The sequence below is a fragment of the Ptychodera flava genome, chromosome 13 (assembly GCF_041260155.1).
Source record: "Ptychodera flava strain L36383 chromosome 13, AS_Pfla_20210202, whole genome shotgun sequence".
In the NCBI taxonomy this organism is placed as follows: Eukaryota; Metazoa; Hemichordata; class Enteropneusta; family Ptychoderidae; genus Ptychodera; species Ptychodera flava.
In genome coordinates this window covers 25,275,474-25,295,401 of record NC_091940.1, presented here as the reverse complement: position 1 = coordinate 25,295,401, position 19,928 = coordinate 25,275,474, and the positions used below count along the sequence as shown (strand labels likewise).

At 39.3% G+C, this 19,928-nt stretch overlaps 1 protein-coding gene across 2 annotated transcripts; it reads right to left on the bottom strand.

Moving 5' to 3' along the window:
* Positions 1 to 5,110: 5,110 nt before the first annotated feature.
* Positions 5,111 to 14,298, bottom strand: LOC139147947 (uncharacterized). 2 transcript variants are annotated; one of them, XM_070719192.1, is made up of 14 exons: positions 14,205 to 14,298; positions 13,168 to 13,263; positions 12,842 to 12,875; positions 12,280 to 12,348; positions 11,466 to 11,518; positions 10,638 to 10,716; positions 9,932 to 10,049; positions 9,277 to 9,455; positions 8,715 to 8,936; positions 7,998 to 8,204; positions 7,481 to 7,681; positions 6,719 to 6,907; positions 5,718 to 5,903; positions 5,111 to 5,310 (listed from the first exon to the last, which is right to left on the bottom strand). In XM_070719192.1, exons 1-14 carry the CDS (start codon positions 14,265 to 14,267, stop codon positions 5,303 to 5,305), a joined length of 1,704 nt encoding a protein of 567 aa, XP_070575293.1. In that variant the 5' UTR covers positions 14,268 to 14,298; the 3' UTR covers positions 5,111 to 5,302. The 2 variants fall into 2 exon arrangements, with proteins under 2 accessions (XP_070575293.1, XP_070575294.1); XM_070719193.1 differs by having other exon boundaries at positions 7,998 to 8,201; positions 14,205 to 14,279.
* Between the last annotated feature and the right edge of the window lie 5,630 nt (positions 14,299 to 19,928).

Here is a 19,928-nt window from a genome sequence, read left to right as displayed (position 1 = left end):
GTGCAAATATGCGTTGAAGCACTGGGGGCGATTACATGTACAGTATCTCATGTTGAGCGCGTAAGATGATTAAATTAGCTTTCGCTTTTCGTTTATATATTACCATTGTAGTCTGTGACTGTCATTTCCCCTAGGCGACAGTTGTAGCGTTGAGCTAAATTTTCCTACTTAAGGACATTAAGCGACGCTAATCCCCTTCACAGCTGTACGATCAAGGGTTGCTTGTATGTTGGTCAAACGTTTGTGAGGGCAAATCCACGGAAAGTTTGAGCTGGGGACCAAAATAGCGCCCCAGTGGCGGTTTTGCAAAATTCAAGGCCCATTGACGCTCTTGAGGTGGGTATGATAACTCAGCAGATTGCGGCTCAATGATACCATGGTCGGCCGTGCGGAAATTTCTCAAGTCGTAAATGAAGAAAAGAAGCCAACGTCTATGTCGCCAGTCAAACGTCGATCATGCAAGACAACGGCAAAACATCGGCCTCTAGCATTCGGTGAAAAGACACCCGAAACACTTTACATTCAAGAACGCTTCACAGCATAAGTCAACCGAAATAACTTTCGAAAGTAGGTACACTCTTACAATACAGTACATGGGAAAAAACTCATTTGCCTGTATACTTTGACGTCAGGAAGATAAACTGGTGCTCTATCATCAAAGCAGCATTGATATTGATCATAACTTAATCAATTATTATTAATTAATTAATTAAATAACTAATTAATACTTCATTCCAGACAAAGACGATGATCATAATGATAGTTGTAGAAAATGCTTACATTCAAAGTTTTCTTAATTTTAATTTTTACAAAAACTTAAACTTTCTCAAGCAGTGAAAGCACAATGGACATATTCGACAAGGTTCATTGCAGTCATGAATTATAAACATTGCATGATGCTTCACAGCGTGTTTATAAGTCTTCTGAGGTAAATTCTGTCCACTGCATGCCTTCTATGGTCCGAAGCTTTGCAGATATATACCCCATTTTATATCATTGGTGCCAGATTTTCTCTTCTGTCGGTAGATTTTTGTGCAAGATTCAATTATGAAGTACCGTTAGCGAATATGTGAATCTACTCGCATACTATTTATTTTTGCCGCGGTATATGAGAAAATCACCAACACTGGCAAACTCTTATCGCCAAGGCAGTAAATTTGCGAGTCGAGAATGACATATGAGATATGTTTGCATGCATGTTGTCCATGTAATGTGCTCCAGAATTTCTTAAAGGGAGGGGGGTCGTTGGAGCTGTGCTGATAGGTCACATGGGACCAATACAACCAAATCCCAAATACTGTATCTGAGGTACTTGGCGATTGATGAAAGTTAAAACATGTTTGTCATAATGCCAATCGTTGAATTAAGAACTAATTAAACGATTAAATACATGGAGAAAATTGCAAGAGCAGTAGTGTAAACGTTTAGAATGTCGCTCTTAGAAATGCCATACTATAGAACATTGCCTCACCATATCAGCGCGCTCGCCACTTTTTGTTGTCTGCGTCGCATCCACTGTCGTAGCCGAGAAGGCGTACTCTATACCCTTCGCATCAGCAATGGCAGCAAATATCAGACTTTATCGATTGCATCGATGACTTGGTTTTCTGTTGAAGGTCACTAACATCCATTTTTACAAGTTCTCAAAAAGACCTAGCAATTTTGAGGGGATGTGTTCGTTTAAATGCAGCCACAGAGTAACGTAGACAGAGTCGCAACGGGTATTGTTTAAGGCGTGAAGCGGTTACGTAAACCATCCATGTTCGCCTCGCCTCAGGTTGATCTTGCCTCTCTGTTCCGAAGAGTGCCGACCATGCATCCTTCATTAATTTCGGATTTTCGCCATTGTTAAGCGAAAGTACGTTCGGCAAAGTTTGTGTTGTTGTTGTCGTGTGGTGCTGAGTGGAATTGACGTGCTGGCAAAAACGGGAGTGTTTTGAGCTTCAGGAAAGTGAGTTTTACCGTTTTAAAAATTCTTCTCATATTTTATGAATATATAATGAGTGTGTTTGAACAAATTTGAAAGTCTTTTATCGATACTGTCTGGTTTTACTCAATGGTTTACGGTCAGTCATACCGTCTTTTACACGTGCGTCAAGGAAGAACATGTTTATGAAACTGCTGGCGTGTTATGTTTTGATTGGCGTGAAGCAGTGTTTCTGGCCTGAGAGCTCACAAGTAACTATGGTTGCTAGGCGACCGGCAGTACGATGCCATCTCGTCGTATTTTTCGCATAATCTCGTGTAATATCAACCACAAACAAAGCCTCCAAAAAGTTTAACGCCTTTGAAGCTCATTTCAATATGAAAAGCCAATAGTCTACCTAGACGACCATGGAACAAAAGGCATGCAAGCGTTGCCACTCTGTTATGTTTCTCTGTGATGCAGCAGAGAAATAGAAGAGAGGCATTTTCGGATGGTCACGTATTAGTGAGCTGCCCTGGTATAGTAGCCGTTAGAATGTTCTGGACCAATTACGCGTCGTGTCAATCCAAAAGAGTCCACTGAGTAGATTAACAAACTTTACAGAATCGGCATTGTCCACAATAATCAACCTCACTTGTGAGTAAATCTCATTCTCTTACAGGTCGACAAATTCATAGAGAAAGCCATGTAAGTTCCTTTTGGCGGACGATAGATTATATATTATAGCCCAAACATGGGACTATGTGCCCGAGGGTAGGTGACCATTTGCCCGACGTAAGGAGGGCAAATGGTCTCCTGCCCCGAGGATACATAGTCCCTTGTTAGGCTATAATGTTTTTTATTACATGTCTCTCTTACTCAGTTGCACCAAAAATATTTACGTTTATTGGCAAATTATTGTCAAATGCTTTATTTTCATTTTAGACGAAAACGGTTAAAAATACAACGATTTTCATCATCAAACGGCGCATTGATATATTTAAATTACTGTTATGCGGTTTATCAATATTTTTATGCGAATTTTTTCCAAAAACCCGGATTTTCTGTGCAAAACATGAAATTTCAAGACTTTTACATCAAAAGTTTTCAAGTTGAAAATAGTTCCGGTTCACTTTCAGTCCAGTGATGACTACGCGGCCCGCGACGTCATCGACGAGTTACCATTGAATCCTATGGAGCGCGCGATGTTCGATATACAGATGCATGTAATAAAGTACTTGTAAGCATTGTGAACTGTGTTCATTCTGTAACACTGAAGTGAAAAGAGACTATATATGCACAAGATGAAGCCACTCACGTCTTGACCCCGTCACGTCTTGTGTACTTGACAGCCAAACCAATTCTGCTCTCAAAATTTTACTGTAACCCTTTGCTGATACTTTTCTCAAGGACACTTTGAAGTAACCTTCTCTCATAATCAAGGATTAAAACAGGTGTCCTCCTGTGACTTTTAATATTAGTGAAGCAAATTGCCTCACATTCACTGGTGCTTTAAATTTAAACTGACTGGAACACTCTCTGTTACCATTATAGGAGACGTTAGTTTGTTAATTTTCAAACAGAGAAAACGATGAAATCCAAACGTTCTTCACAGGTTTCAACATTAGAGACGATAAAATCGCCATGATTCTCCATGATTCTTGAAGAGTTAAGGGGGTCTATCCACGAAAAGGACCAAGTTACATTCCATTAAGGGAGCGTTCAGTTTTTACGGCCTGGGGGGGCGGCAAAATCTTGTCGCCGGTGTTCAAAAAAATATAGACCCCCTGCATTTTTTGTGAAAAAAAGATGACCCCCCCCCCTTTGTCAGACGAAAAAAAATTGATGAACCCCCCCCCCCCTGAAAAATAACCAAAACCCATATGTCAAATTTACCCGCATGGTTTGGATTTGAACTCCGGTACGCGGCGCACTTTATTCGTGTAGCAGAGATGCCAGTGCACAAACTTCTCAGCCACATCCATTGAAACGTCTGTTAATTAGGACGACTGTAAGGCAATTTTTAACTTCATTTCCATAGACAACTCATGTCCATGAACATTGTATAAAGTAAACTTTATTGGAGTGGTTCGCCAAAGGGAGCCCTCCGGTTAAGAGGGTCATGGGCCATTACTTAAAGTCAACTTTATTCTAGTGGGCCACCAAAGGTGGCACGCCGGTAAAGAGGGTCGATCATGGCTATTGCATAAAGTAGACTTTACTAGACAGGGCCACTGAAGGCGCGCGGCCATTACCATTATTCAGTGCGTGATCCCAGGGGTCCCTCAAAAATGTTTCTAATACATGCCGCGGCTTCAATTGGGAATTTTACGGTAAGATTGCCGTGGGGTATTACATAATGTCAATGTATTGTAGTGGGCCGCCCAGGCGGCCCGCCGGTAAAGAGGGTCAATCATGGCCATTGCATGAAGTAAACCTAATTGGAGTGAGCCGCCAAAGGCGTCTGCCCGTTAAGAGGGTCATGGTAATACATAATGTAGATAGATAGATAGATTTATTTCAGTACTACTGGCCTCCGGCCAAAAAGTACAAAAACAAGAGCATGCATAAGATACGGATCGCTAGCAATTGACAAAGTAGTTTTTTTTTAAATAATACATAATGTATATTTATTGTAGTGGGCCGCCGAAGGCGGCCCGCTGGTAAAGAGGGTCGATCATGGCCATGGCATAAAGTGAACTTTATTGTTGGTATTATGTTTTTGAAAATGTGGTGACCCCCCTTTCCTACCAGTGAAAAAGCGATGACCCCCCTTTGCGGATTCCAAAATTACGATGACCCCCCCCCTGGATTTTGCCGCCCCCCCCCCGCCGTAAAAACTGAACGGTCCCTAAATAAGGCGGGGGGGGGGGGTTGGTTATTGGGAACCAACGTTCAGCAGCATCTTGATGTCGTATTTCAAATGCAAAAACGAAGTAATTTTCGGAAGGGGTCGTTTACGTTCTATGGGAGAGCTTTCACACATACCAGCAAACTGAGTCCCAATTACAGCAGTAGGAGTACCGTTCAGGGCACTGACATTACCCAAAATTCTGGCAACTATCCCTGGTTGATATCCGGCACTCTCAATGCCAAGTTTGTGTCAACTTTTTGATTCTGTCAATCGTGAAAAAGAAATAGCAACCGATTTTGAATGTTTGTTTACTGTTTATCCATCAATGACCAACATCAGACTGGCCGCTGTAACTTGTGACTTCATGAAATTTTTATTGCTTCATATCTTAGTTTGATATACAGAGAACTAACACAAAATGACTTGAATCTGATGCCATATCAAAAGACATATATAGTGATTGTACTGTCCAACCATAATGTAGCGATAAGAAAATGGAGAAATCTTCATGTTCTTCGGTCGTCGTTTACCTCACAACTCGGTCATTTTCCTGCATTGAGACAGAAATATTACCATATTCGTACCTGCTACGTCACCAGACTTAGGCACTGACAAAGTACATTACATGCAAGGTAAGAAATCATAAGACATTCGGAAGGAAAGCCTAATTCGTCCGAATCGTCGATATTTTACATTTGAGTCCAAGAGCTAACATCTGTATCACCGAATTTGTAATATTACATATTGGGTAGTTATTAAATATTCGGTTAGGTGATATTTCATAATAGGTTGGTGATATACATTTGATGAATTCATATTTTAGTGATAAATGCATCATCTATCGCATTGGTAAAGTTACAATGCAAGCAAACACACACACATCGAAAGTATTTACAGTGTTGTAGAGAGCCTTCTGGTCTCTTCATGACGGATGGAGGTAAATATATATTTACTCACTGCTGTAATCGATGCAAGAGGAGCACCTGCAATGAGCTCTGGTATTGCCACACCATGCAGCCGGTGAACAGCATGGATAGATGCCATTCGGGTTACATTCTGAAGGTCTTCCATTAGCGAGGGGGAAGCTTGCTCCACACCGAAGGTCATCCCTCCACCTTTTGGTGGTACCCCCACCACCACCATCTGTGAATCAAGGTGTATAACAATACTCGATTGATATCAATATCAAATAATCGACACATCCTTTCAAAAATAAGCATTTGCAAATCTGCAGACGTCTTGAAACAAATGACACCCTTGATCTGGATGAGTGAGTCGAAACAGTCAGCCATTATTCAAGCTCAAAGGTAGCGTAAAAGCCATCAAGCTAATATTAACTTTGACACACACTGATAAGCGTGAAAAGTGGAAGTGCAGATCTTTGCTAATTCATAAAGATAAATGGCACACAATACCAGTGACATCTTGCAAATTAACATATTTCACGTGATTTGCTCGACATGGTCAAAAACGCACTATTGAGGAAATTTAGTAACTGACTCTAGTGACTCAAAGGGTTACTTTGTTAATCAAGGCACAAATGTCGACCTTACAAAGATAAAGTCGCTATTTCATCAATTTATTTCAGTTATTTTTGTTTTTATGTGAGCAGCTATTAAGTTTGTGCCAATCACTGTAAAATGCTCATTGTCAATCGTCAGATCTCTTCCCGTAAGATCTCGTCGGATCTCTTCGCCCTTCCTCCCTGCCTTGTAGATATCACATTTAACATCCTTCGGGGACGTACAGGCATCGTCAGCATATTAACATGCGTGTACACACAGCAAGGTCTGAATAGAGCTAGTGATAATGGATAATTTAAAATTATTCAGTGAGCTGAACAACATACCGTCTTACACGGGACATAATCGAAATAATTCAAAAGATAGCGGTTTTGTAGCCTTACGACTGTTTTGCAAATAGTTGACTCGGAATAAGAGATTGCGACATGTACTCACTTGTGTAATCAATACAAGAGGAGCACGTGCAGTGAGCTGCAGTGTTTCCACACCATGCAGCCGGTGAACAGCAAGGGTAGATACCATTTGGGTCGCATTCTGCGGGACTACCGTCGGCTAGGGGAAAACTTGGACCACACCGGAGATCGTCCCTCCACTTTTTGCCACTGCCGCCTCCACCTCCGGCACCTGCGCGTAAGAAGCCATGTGATGTTAAGTTTTGATATTCTGAGATAGAAGGCCTACATGGGTTAATATATATCAACATACCTGATGGTCTTTCACACGATAGTTTCGACAGCTATATTGAGAGACTTAAAAATAAAATTGAGACGTAGAGACTGACAGCCATTCTTAAATGCAAGGTTCTATGAGTGAATTCTAGGGGTCAATGGAAAGACAAAAGAAATTCCGGCAAAAAAAGACAGGCTCTAAAATACAAAAACATACATATACATAAATACATACAGATTGTGTTCATATATATATATATATATATATATATATATATATATATATATATATATATATATATATATATATATATATATGTATATATAGATAGATACATATATATAGATATATTGATACATAGATATATAGATACATAGATACATGCATTCGTACCTACGTACTTGCATATGTACATACCTACAGACGGACAGACAGGCAGGCAGACAGATAGATAAACAGACAAGACAGACACATATACAGAGACAGAAAGACAAACGGAGAGACACAGAGGCAGGCAGACGAACCCACCACTGTAGTCGATGCAGTCTGGGCAGGAGCAGTGAGCTGGTGTATTTCCACACCAGTCGTAAGGTGAACAGCATGGATAGATTCCATCTGGATTACACTCTGATGGACTTCCATCAGCCAGGGGATAATTTGGTCCACATTGATAATCATCTCTCCACGGTTTCTCATCTTCTCCCCCTCCTCCTCCTCCGCCGCCTCCGCCTTCGTAAAATTAAAAGATCGAACCAGTGAAAAACATTAATTGTTACCTCCCACTGGCAACATACAACTACGTGTTAGGCAGTTTCCAATTTGAGAATTCATGTGCTGCTGTACTTTATTGACAGAGCAATCATTATATGTGGTATATTAGAGCGACACAATCGCTCATATACAAATTGAAATCAAGGCCGACAAGTGTGCGCAATGAGAGGTATGATTTTTTAATTGAGAGGACTCATGGCGGGACCCATATGTAAAAGATATAAAAGCTATTAAATGATGGCAGACCCGCGGTGTGGCAAATATTCGTACTCACCGCTGTAGTCAATGCAATCTGGGCAGGAGCAGTGAGCTGCTGTATTTCCACACCAGTCATAAGGTGAACAGCATGGATATATTCCATCTGGATTGCACTCTGAGGGGCTTCCATCAGCTAGAGGATAATTTGGTCCACATCGATAGTCATCTCTCCACTTGTTTCCCTTCTCTTCTCCGCCACCCCCTCCTCCACCGCCTCCACCTTCTTAACAACACAAACAAACAAACAAACAAACAAAGCAGTCACAAACAATCTCCCTTTGAAGTTGCATCGAGCGATAAGTTTACAGTTCAATTTTATTCTGAATTTCATTTAGCGCATCAGGGGTGGGTAAGTAAAAATGGTGCTTTTTCTCCTAGTCAAACTGAATTGATTGTAAAACAATATTACGTCGCTAGAGAACCATATTGTTGGAATGGCTATGCACAATCAAACTCATTTCTTCCGAATTTCTTGGACAGGAGTCAATATCTTCAAAGAGAAATGCAATAACCTAAACATCATGACCCAGTGACTTTGTCGGTGTTATAGTCAATTGTGCCACCATATAATGTATATGTATGATAATCTCCAATTAAGAAATACCATGAAGAGTGACGTCATGAGGCAATATTTCAAGAGTTCTTAAAACCATTCTGTGACATCATACGATAGAACTTAGGGGAGCGACGATAGCAAGCGGCGTTAAATCCCGCCATAAAAAAGTACACCTACCACAGTTGTACAGCTTGTTCAGTTTGAAAATGTCCGTCTCCGTAAAGTCACGACTCGAGCCGAGGTCTTCGGCGGAAACTCCACTCTGGGTGGGCAGTATGGTGGACTGGCCGTTGATGCTGAAAGCCGTGTGATGATAATGCATAATAGAAAAGTAATCATAGCGGGCTCCCAAGTCCTTGATGTAATCTGTGCCGTGTTTCTCAAAGTTATACTCCATACCTGTGAAAACATAGTAACATTATGGTAGTTTATCAATATAGAAGACTGCTGTGTCAAAGCAAAGCAAATAAGCCCGGCTAGTCAAGTTTTTTCATACATACATACATACATACATACATACATACATACATACATACATACATACATACATACATACATACATACAGACAGACAGTCATACAGACATACAGGCAGGCAGGCAGACAGACAACCACGCCTACCTACATACATACTCGTACACACATTCTGAACTGGAACATATCATCTCTCGAAACATCGCCATCATTATCGACAAAAAATGTGGCCAATATTTGTCATTTGAGCATAGAAGTATAATTACTGTCTGCAATATTTTGCCAATAAATCGTCACGTAGTTGTCGCGATCGGTTCGGCTTTGTTCGTGAGCAAATCCGACGGCATGCATGAACTCGTGCATCGGCGTCACACGGTGGTGGGTACATCCTGAACCAAGGGACAATGTCTGTCGACCACCAGTTCGACCGATACTAGACCAGCATCTGGAAAACATTTCAAAAATAAGAAATATCAAGTTCATTCCGTACGGTGTGATATAAAATTTCCCCACTATTTATAGGCCTATTGATTTCGATCTTACGATACTTGACAAAGTACAGCGAGGCACTGAAATAGTCAAGTGCAAAGATAGTAAAATTCCACTGCTCACCCATGAAAGATCAAGTAAAAAGAGTTTGATATCTGTATGTTCAACAGACATAACTGACTTTTCTATACTCCCCGAATTTTAAGATAATTTATTTTGTCTTTCCCAACAAAACATGTCGTGTCAAACATAGGCATCAAAGATCTCGTACATTCTCGCGGAATTCGTTGTGTGGCTAAAACTATCTAACTCGATACAGACAGATCACTGCTTTGCCTTCACATCACACCATCACCGTCAATAATAACTGAGGTCGACTCAAACCGGTCACGTCACGTGATCTGGAGTGGTTTTTTTTGTTCTTTTGCTTACCCACTTGACGGATAGATGTACAAATAATCCGCCTGCGTTGTACGTGGTACGAATTTTATACAGGTGTGGGTATGGTATTGAGTAATTGCTTCTTGAATCCGAGATCTCGAACCAGAATCTGAAAGACAGGATTAAAAGGGTAAGCTTTTTTGTCAATCTGAAACACTCTTGATTCACACATACCTCCACAGACGATTTTCCCTGACAGGTGCGAGATCTCGCGAGACTTCAGAATCATTGCACCATTCATTTGCCAGGTCTTCAAATAACGATGGTGTGTTCACTTAGCTTAAAAGCAATTGACGACTTTTGTATTATTCAAACATAGTTTCTGTTTTGTTTTTGCTTAAAGATATAAGCATAAATATGAAGCCTTAGTTAGAAAATGGTCAGCAAGTTTAATTACACCATGAATAGTGAGCCTGAAAAAATCTCACACTGAGTTCAATTTCATCGGTGTCATTTAAGGATGATCCCAACCGGTAAACGGTCGCTTTCTTTTCATTGTACGGATAAGCAAGTCTATGTGTGATCATTACAGCCTAAGGACAGGGAAGAGTGTCAATTTCCAATTTCCTGATTTTTAATTAAATCGTCCTAATTTACACAAACAGTCCATAAATTGTCCATTTCCTGAGGAAAAGTCGAATGAAGAACAAGATTGACAACTTCAAATGAATGATGTAGAGATGGATCCATTTATTACCGAATGCTGAGTCGATCTCGTACGGAACAACGCCACCAGGCCAGAGCGATGATTCGTATACGATGGCATTTCTTTGAACCTATGAAGATAATAGACGAAATTCATACATAAAGGATAATAATTTATTCCCACACAAGCGTTTTATGATTAGCAAATCGGTGTCGTGTGTAGCACAGTCATTTTTTGGTTTTATCGTAATCTGAAGCATTTTAGGTTATTGAAGCGTTAATGCACTAAATATGTAATGTATTTTGGTATCATTTTTACGGTATCACGAAAATGCTGAAAAACAAGGCAAGACTAGACAACACTGGCCAACCACAAAGCCGAAGTAACTTTCGATATTATCTTAGGGGTTCGTCTGTATTTATTCACTATTGAAGGCACCCTCAGACCAGCACCGATTACTTTGAGATCTCCTCGATTTCACATGAAGGTTTGGGATAGTGTTCCCTAGGTGTGGCAAAAATGATAGGAAATGAACATTGAGGGTCTGATATGTGCACCATTCAAACCTTCAAATAGTACTATGACCAGAACTTGCCTTTGGCAAACGGTGTTCAGAGCTACGAGTCTGACTAAAACAGTGATATAACTTTCGACTGCGTGGTCATATAGTTTCCGTCATTAAGTAATTATAGACTTATTGAAATGCCTTGATTTGTTGATTGCCGTCTAGTGCCGGCGCAGGATGGTATAACAAAAAGTCGCGTTAGTACCTTGTCGTATCAGAAACTAGCCTTCAGGCTTTGCCATTTATTGGTTTCTTAGCTGATTTCCAATTTTAGATTTTAGCTTTATAGATTCTGCGTGCATGCACCCACATACCTTGGGACCAACATAAATATCGCCTTCTTCGAACAGGTCTTCCACTTCGATGTCTGTCAAAAACGGAAATATTGGATATGCCATAACTGTGTCAGTGTCGTGTACAACGAAATGTCAACGAAATACCTATTTTTAGGTAAAATGCTCCTCGGGGACAGATATTTAGACCCTCAAACTTTTCCAGTTCTTTTCTTATCTACCTCTTGTGGGAGTTCATTTGAAAACTCTTGGCGTGGGAAAACTTTTTACCGTCTTGATTTTCCTAAAATCGAAAGTTTTCTTTTTCTCATGATGGCGGCCATTTTGAATTTCAAATATCGGTAAATCTTGGGTAACTTTCTCCAGTACCAAAATTTGCACGGTGTCCCCCGTTTTATATTCTTGATTTGAAAGAGAATCGTCGACAGATTCCTTGAGGTAAGTTTCAGCAAAAGTTTAAGTCTTGCACTTTCGTGAAGGTAGTATGCACCACTAAAGCGAAATACTTAAAGGTTATTGGTTAAACTTTCCTCAGTGGAACTTCCAACCATTTTCGTACCGAAATCAAGATTACAAATCAAGAGTCAAAAATTACAGGGAAAGAAGCTGAAAGGGGACGAAGTTGCATCGTCATAGATACCAATGGTTCTTGAGTTGATGTTAGGCGGTCAGTCTTTGCTGTGTTGTTCGCAAAGACGAACGGACGGACGGGCGGACAGGTAGGCATGCCATTATATTCGGCTTCCGTGTATAGACACAACGCTGAAAGGAGTGATGGTGTGAAGTCGCTTCGGTTTCCACTCGGTCTCCCAAGGTAAAAGAGATGAAGACTTACCTTTAAATACAGTGTTTTCACCTGAGATGTGCGCCATAGCAGGAATGTTGCCAACAAATGAATTTGCATCTGAAAATTAGACAATAAACACAACGTTAACAACAAATGAGTGATTATGGTTATATCATGTATTAAAATGGCATTCTTTGCTCTAACGGTCAGAAGATACCATCGATAAGACGCCCATAAGACTAAATGTTAATTATTTTTCCGTTATACATACACTTATCATTGACAGTGGTTACTTACACAATTCGTAAAATTAAGATCATATCTGAAAAATTTTCAGGAACGAACGAATTACATGATTAAGTCACATATCGATGATTTATTAGTTTATTCAGTACAAGGGAATTAATGAAAGGCCTTTCGAATTGCAATAGATAGAGTGAAAAGTTGACGGCGTTGAGGTTACTTACCCATTTACGGTGGAATGGTTACTTACCCATTTACGATGGAACGGTTACTTACCCATTTACGGTGGATTAGTTACTCACCCATTTATGGCGGAATGGTTAACTTACCATTTATGGTGGTATGGTTACTTGGTATGGCTACTTACCCATGTGACGTTTTCCAGGTGGATGTCTCACTTTCTGTAAAAAAAAAAACCAAAAAACAAAAACAAAAAAAACCCGATATAACTGATTGCATTCGGTAAACGCAGCAATTCAATATAATGGTATAACAAGGCCAAAGTTTTTTTACTCAAAATTGTAAATGACATATAAGCTTACTTCGAGGTTTGTCGGTCATGCAGACGTCAAGCATTTCATCTCCGATAAATATTGTCCTCGACTTTCATGACAATATTGAACTCTCATCGATTCTACTGCTATTTCTACGGAGTCGGTGAGAGGTGATGTGTTCATAAAATGAAAGTCTTACCAACACGTCCGGCAGTGAGTCCCAGGAATCTTGGGTCGCCCTCCTTCGATATCCGGTCTTCGGCGAATTGCCATTACTAGTACCAGCTACTTGTACCTGAAATATTGACAGCGCCGTTAGAAAAGAAATATTTATCATGAATGGGATAAAGGTAAAGACTACTACCCTCCTTATATATCATTTAGTAATGTGTATATCATTTACTTCAGGTTCTCAACTCTGTACAATGTTTCGTTCTTGTCTATCAGCTCCTCTCTATCAGGCAATGAGTCTGCATTTCTGATTAGACAGTCTGTCTACATTCACTCGAGCAGTGGAAGCCGACGAGCCTAATGCGTAAAAGTATGACTTACGATGTTTTAATGTAAACAGAGTAAGTATTTTAAAAACAATATTTAAAACTAGAGGGGCAGCTACCCCTCCCCTTTGCCCTGCCACGATTAATTTTGAAAAGTTCCCCAATAGCTTACTATTCCTCTCTGCTTGATACCCACCGGGAAAACTGGCCGGTGTTCTGCTCTTAAGCCCCCACTGCTATCTCCAAACTACAAAGTGCCCCTTGGAAATCGATTTTCTTCTCTCCTCGGTAAATCATCGCAAAACATTTAAGTCCAACCCTGCCAAGTAGCCCGGTAGAGGAATAAAAATAAATTTCCACCTTCTTGTTGCAAAAAAATGGCACTTCCCTTTCTGCGTGAACAGAGAGTAAGAAATGATCGTTCTCTCTCACAAGCAAACAACAACAAAACAGAACTAAAACAAAAAACAGAACAAATAAGAGCCAACCAACCAACAAACAAACAACGCCGACCAGCGAGAGTCTTATTTGCTGTCTCGCACTCCAACCATATCGTATTTTGAAAGTCTCTTTTTGAGGTACTTGGCATCATGGCACTAGTTAACATAAAGGGAGTAAGAAAATGCATAATATCGAGACATACTTTCTATCTGGACATATCCTTGCAATAGCTATCTAGAATTAACGAACTAGTCGGATAATTTTCAAATGGACAGTCAAAAAGAACTCCAACACTTACGGGTTGTCCACATAAGAAACATGTCAGGAATGTCAAAATGGATATACCGTAAAGTATATCCATGGTTATTTCTCTCACGACAAATTCGATTTTTGCGGTGGCAGTTTTCTTATTGCAAATGACATACAGGGGGTGCTAATCTCATCGACCGTGCTATGAGATGTGTTAAGTTTAACTGTTTTAAAACGAACTTTGCAATATTTAGTTGTTTGCACATATATTAAAATTTATTCGTCTTGTAGTTTTTGCAATATTGCTCAATGAACACCTGCAAATATAAAGTACAGAAGCAGACGAACTATTATTAAATGTTAATGTAAATTGATTAAGGAAACAAAACAAATACATGAAGGTAGATACTAGTATGAAGGAAATGTGAAGTATTGTTATACTATAGCTTTGTCAATACCAGTGAATTTTGTGACGTCATCCCCTAGATTAAAAACTGATAATGTATCAAATTATACAGCATTGTTTTCATCATCTACAAATTTACTTGCATTGCTAAACCTATAAAATAATAGCAATAATGTACCTCCTCCCGGGCAATAATGAACGCCTGGCCCATCAAACATTGCACTCAATAATGTACTCGGCTTTGTCTAGTAGATTATGTAGTGCAAAGTTTGATTTTGGTCCACTGTGGGCCGGGAGGGGCTACATTATTCCCTGAATAAAGATTAGTTAACGAAATAAAACTGTAATTCAAATTTAGATAATGATCGCTCTGTTACATGCAATTCATCTCTGTGCATGGGGCAGTGTCAGTGAAGAGACACCAGAAGTTACATAGAAGGTACATAACGGCACGCCCCCGGGGTTGATCGAAACATGCTCCTATTATTTGAAGTATGATATGCCTCCTTAATTAACGAGAGGTTATCGTTAATTATCTGCTCCAAAAATCAGCGTTGTAAGTGTCAGCAGTGTGTTCTCCGACAAAATCCATTAATATGGACTTTGGTCTGCCCTTCCCTTACCCAATATGTGGCAAGATACAGACCTTCATCTCGTAACTTTAACAAATTAAATTCGCTTTTGGTCGAAAAGATAACCGTGATACTGACAAAATCTTCCTAAAGAGTCACTAGAATAATTATTGTCGGAAATTGAACTATCCTTCATGTTTTGTAACTAGCGACTGCCGATTAAAACAATTACAAGTATTTTTTTAAATGGCAAGACGGAAATGCCGATTGTGTCAAATTAAGCAAATCGACAGAAAATTAGTACCAGACCTGCAGATGTCAGTTGTATTCTTGCCGGTTAATCGTTGAATAGTGAGACAAAGGTAAAAATAAGTGTGGTATCGATAGCAATTCCGATGTACACTTCTGATACTTGAATGTGAAATTACACGCGCTGTCAAATAGATGTGGTTAAACTCGATTCTCTTTACCGAGAAGACAGCAACTCCAACGTTTATAGTTGACATATGTCATAAAGTACCCGAGCATTTCATAATTGTCGACGACCAATTCAGACGCTTTCAACCAAATGAAAGGACAGTCAAGCAATAGCCGTTACGCATTCACTGCACGGTCTTGATCAAGTTCATTAAAAACATGTTGAATGTTTTGAACCTTCAAGTTTTCAGTGAAACCAAATGCTTGCTCATGCAGGGGCATAGCCCCAAATGGGGACAAATAAATTCCTCCTCACTTTTAAAGTTTGGTTAATCTCTATCTTTGTGTGAAGAGGTGGACTTGTAGTAGGGAAATGGGGTTGTAAAAGTTCCCTTCATCTTCAAAGACAAAGAAGTCGAATAACATCGTCAGCTTCACTGTTTAAACTATGGCTCTCCTTACTTAATAATTATGGACGCCAGTCACACAGCCGCTGGACTGGGTACTTTACGGAATGAAAATTTCTCTCAGCCTTGTGATGTACGTAAATCTTTGAAACGAACGAAACATTTCCGCAAATAAGCAGCTTACTGTGATGCTGAATGAAATGTCCTCTTATTAAATAAACTATTGTAAAAGCGGACATTGTGATTATCAGACGGAAATTAAGATATATGTTCGTAATATCCAATTTTCACAACTACAAATTGTCATCTTCACAATCTGTTACGGAATTACCGGTAATCCGAAACTAAAATTTTAAAAAGTTACCTAAAATTCACAGCGGAAAATTAGTGTTTTATCGATGTCATCCTTCTTCGTTAATCTACGAGTGGGCTGAGAGTGGGGAGGGGGCGGGGCAAGCTAGTCTAGCCTGTGCATAAATTTTGTAATTAAGGCGATTTTGACCTCGAAATCTAATAACTTTTTGGCGATGCAGGGTTTTCTAAGAAATCACTATAAGTGATGAGCTGACCATTTTCTCAACATTGAACTCAACAGGCTCTATTGCAGGATGGTTCACGTTTATACAGTTTCAATCGAGCCTGACTGAAAGGTAGTAAAGAAAACAACAGTGTGGTAAAGTAAAACTATTTATCTCGAAAACGAAAAGATACAAGAAGTGCAGTTGAAAGGCGTGGGTCTTCAGTTACGCATGTACCATTTTTCTGTTTTCTCTGTAGCAGAAAGTTTCGACTTTGGACAGTGGAACCGCAAATCTGGCAACGTTGAAGCACATTACAAAAGTCCCGATAGAACAGTTCTGAAAAGACAATTTCAAAAGTTTACGCTGTTTTTTGGTTTTTTTGAACAACCTGCATATTTTAAATCATTTAGCTGTTACTTCTAAACCCAAAGCTAAACGCCCCCTTTGTTTTGCATCAATCGTGGTCCCTGCGTGTGTTGGAGGGACCGTATATTAACCTTCCACTCTAGTTGACAGGAACATACTAGCATTTATTTAGACGTACCTCCATGCAACCAGTCTGGTGTATTACAACTTTACCTTGACATGAACGAGCTCTCGTCCGCTCAGAGCGACTCCTTGGCGTACTTGACACAGTGTATCATAGACACTGATCACTGATACAACAAAACTATCGTTTACACGTTCTGATTCCATAGTACTAGTACGTATTATGGAATTGTCGACGTCGACTTTTACAAAGACTGGAATAAAATATGTTTGCTTCGGTACTACAGGAGAGTTCGCAAGTCGAAAGGGACCGGATATTCGATTTCATCAGATTTTATCAAACTAAACTTTCAAGGTAAATCAAAGTTCATGTTTAATTTTGAAAGTCTATTTTGCTTCCTTGTCTGCACATTAATGCAGAATACGCCTGGGAGAGACATTCGGACTGGCAAACTTTTTCCATTTTCTTGTCTACTTATTGTGGAAGCTCATTTTGACGCTCGTCGAGTGAATGCAGTTTTCGCAGTCTTATTTTCTTTTTAAATTGAAAATCTAGTATTCCCCATAGAGTTGCATATAACACAGGTATGGCGGCCATTTAGGTAAATATTAGCTTATTTGCCCCTTCAGTGCCAAAATTTGCATGGCAACCCCTGGTTTTTATTCTCGATTATGAAAGTTAATGGTTTAAAGTGTCCTTGAGGAAAGTTTGAGCAAAATTTGAAATCTTTCAATTTCGAAGCCCGTACTATTTCATTTGAAATTCTCTGGTCAAAGTGACTTACACTTGAATTCATTCTGACTGCATTAAAAGTTTTACAATGGCATGAAACATCATGAGGTAGCTTATGTTTTTGTATTGTTTTATGCAGCTTCAACTTTTGTGTCCTCGGCACACATCCTCTGCCTCTGTTTTCTATGGGATGGAATGCTGAAGAGAAGAAGCCCCATTAGCTGGATATTTTTTGCATTTTGCATTTCAACAAAATACCATCCTTTGGAGAGATGTTTTAGTTTCCTGTTATTAAGTCATCTCGGCTTTGAAATGTCACTATTTCAATCCTTGGCGATGGATTCGGTAAATTGTTTACAGCTTGTGAGTACTTGCCGTCTACATGTAGCTAAAAATACCGTCAAGGACAGTGTGCTCGCATTCGGTTTGAATTGGTCCATTCGAGAAATATTTAAACCCGGAAAAACAAGAATGTCAAAAGCAAATAATGTCTCCAACTTAGGTACTGGAGGTCATCTTTAGGAACATGCATATTAACCTCTATTATAATAGCAATGAGACAAGCAGATCCTAAATACGTAAGCAAATGTCAACAACAAAATATAGACAGAGAAGGCTTGATAAAAAGAAAAGGTGGGAGTGGGTAAAAAAATGTACAAGGGATCTGATAAAAAAGTAATGCTACCTCATCAATCTTCTAGACCCTTCCCCCTCCTGAATATCAAATGTGCCATCCCTTGGTATTACATAACGCCAGATGACAGGAAATGTATTTACAACCTTGGAGAGTTTTAATTAATGCGATGAGTGTTATCATTCTAATGTAAACAGCACTTAAGTTAGTTACAGATAGTGAAATGCCTTCCACTGTGGGCGGTGATTACAATATCTGGAATTATCCTGGATCCAAATTTGTCATCAGTTCTTGTATGTCTTACATAGAAAAGTTGCAAAAAATTGGTCCGCAATGAAAAATTTCATTTCAGCTTTGTTTTCTGGATCAAAATTTCCTACAAATTGATACCAAATATGACAAAATTTTGTTCACAGCCTTCAAAACTGTCTCACAACATATCGTGGGTTGGTGTAGGTCATTTAAGGTCACAAACTGAGAAAATTACCTAAAATATACAAATTTGGGGGTTTCCATACACTTTGAGCAGAAAGTTTGTCTAATAACATCCCTTGAGACTTTATACCAAATTACAAAGCTATCAAACAAGTAATTTTGAGAACAAGTTTTCTTGACCAAAAATGACAATATTGTCTTAAAAATACAAATTTGTATATTTCAGGACAATTTCCACATATCTAACAATTGTAATCTCTGTACGTCTGTTTACCAAATATAAAAGCTGTCTGTCCAGGGGTTTTAAAAAGATAATACTGTTTAAGATTTTTTGACCAAAAATGACAAATTGCTCCAAAATAGTAATTTTCCCAATTTTGTCATAATTTCAACAATTAGAAGAGTAACACCCTCGCAAAGATCCAACCCAAATTTGAGAGCCACTGGGCTGGCGGTTTCAGAGAAGAAGAATTTTTACAGAAAATGAGAAAAATCACCAAAAAATTCAGCAAAAATACAAAATTAAGGACATCTTCGCAATATTTGTAACACTGTATAAGGTTCACCTAAGGTACCGGTAGTTGCACATATATTTTCAAAGCAATCAAAACAGTAGTTCTTGAGTTATTAATTCTTGACCATTTTCACATTTGTAAGCTCATTTGCATAATTTTGGTAATGCAGACTTCATTTGAACAAAATCCCATCTATAGCCCAGGATGCATCCACACACCAAATACCAAGCTGAAACCTGCAGCGGTTTGCGTGTTTTTGATGTTGACGGACATACTGTACGTACATACATACTTACATACATACACACATACATATATACATACACACATACATACAGACGCTATCGACTTCAGCTTATACGATAAACTCACATTGGTATAACCAAATGTGAGCTAAAAACTAAGAACGTGAAACTTTTTGTACTCCAAGAGCTTTAAAATGAACCCCCACAAAGTGGTAGATCAGAAAAGAATTGTAGAAATTTGAGAGTCCGACTATCTGTCCCCGCGGTGCGTGCTACCTTAAATTGGTAGCCGATTTACAATGTTTAACATCAAAGACTACTTGCTGCTATTTTGTAATTGTAATAATTGCTTTCATTCAGCTACTTCAGCCTCTTAAACCCTGTCACCCCCAGTTCCCT

What these genes read in the sequence shown, in the direction of transcription:
- LOC139147947 (XM_070719192.1), bottom strand. Translation starts at nt 14,267, where the DNA reads ATGGATATACTTTACGGTATATCCATTTTGACATTCCTGACATGTTTC. An exon ending in TGAAAACACTGTATTTAAAG is followed by an intron (nt 11,519 to 12,279) that starts GTAAGTCTTCAT and finishes CGTTTTTGACAG; the next exon opens with ACATCGAAGTGGAAGACCTG. An exon ending in CGAGATCGACTCAGCATTCG is followed by an intron (nt 10,050 to 10,637) that starts GTAATAAATGGA and finishes CCTGTCTTTCAG; the next exon opens with ATTCTGGTTCGAGATCTCGG.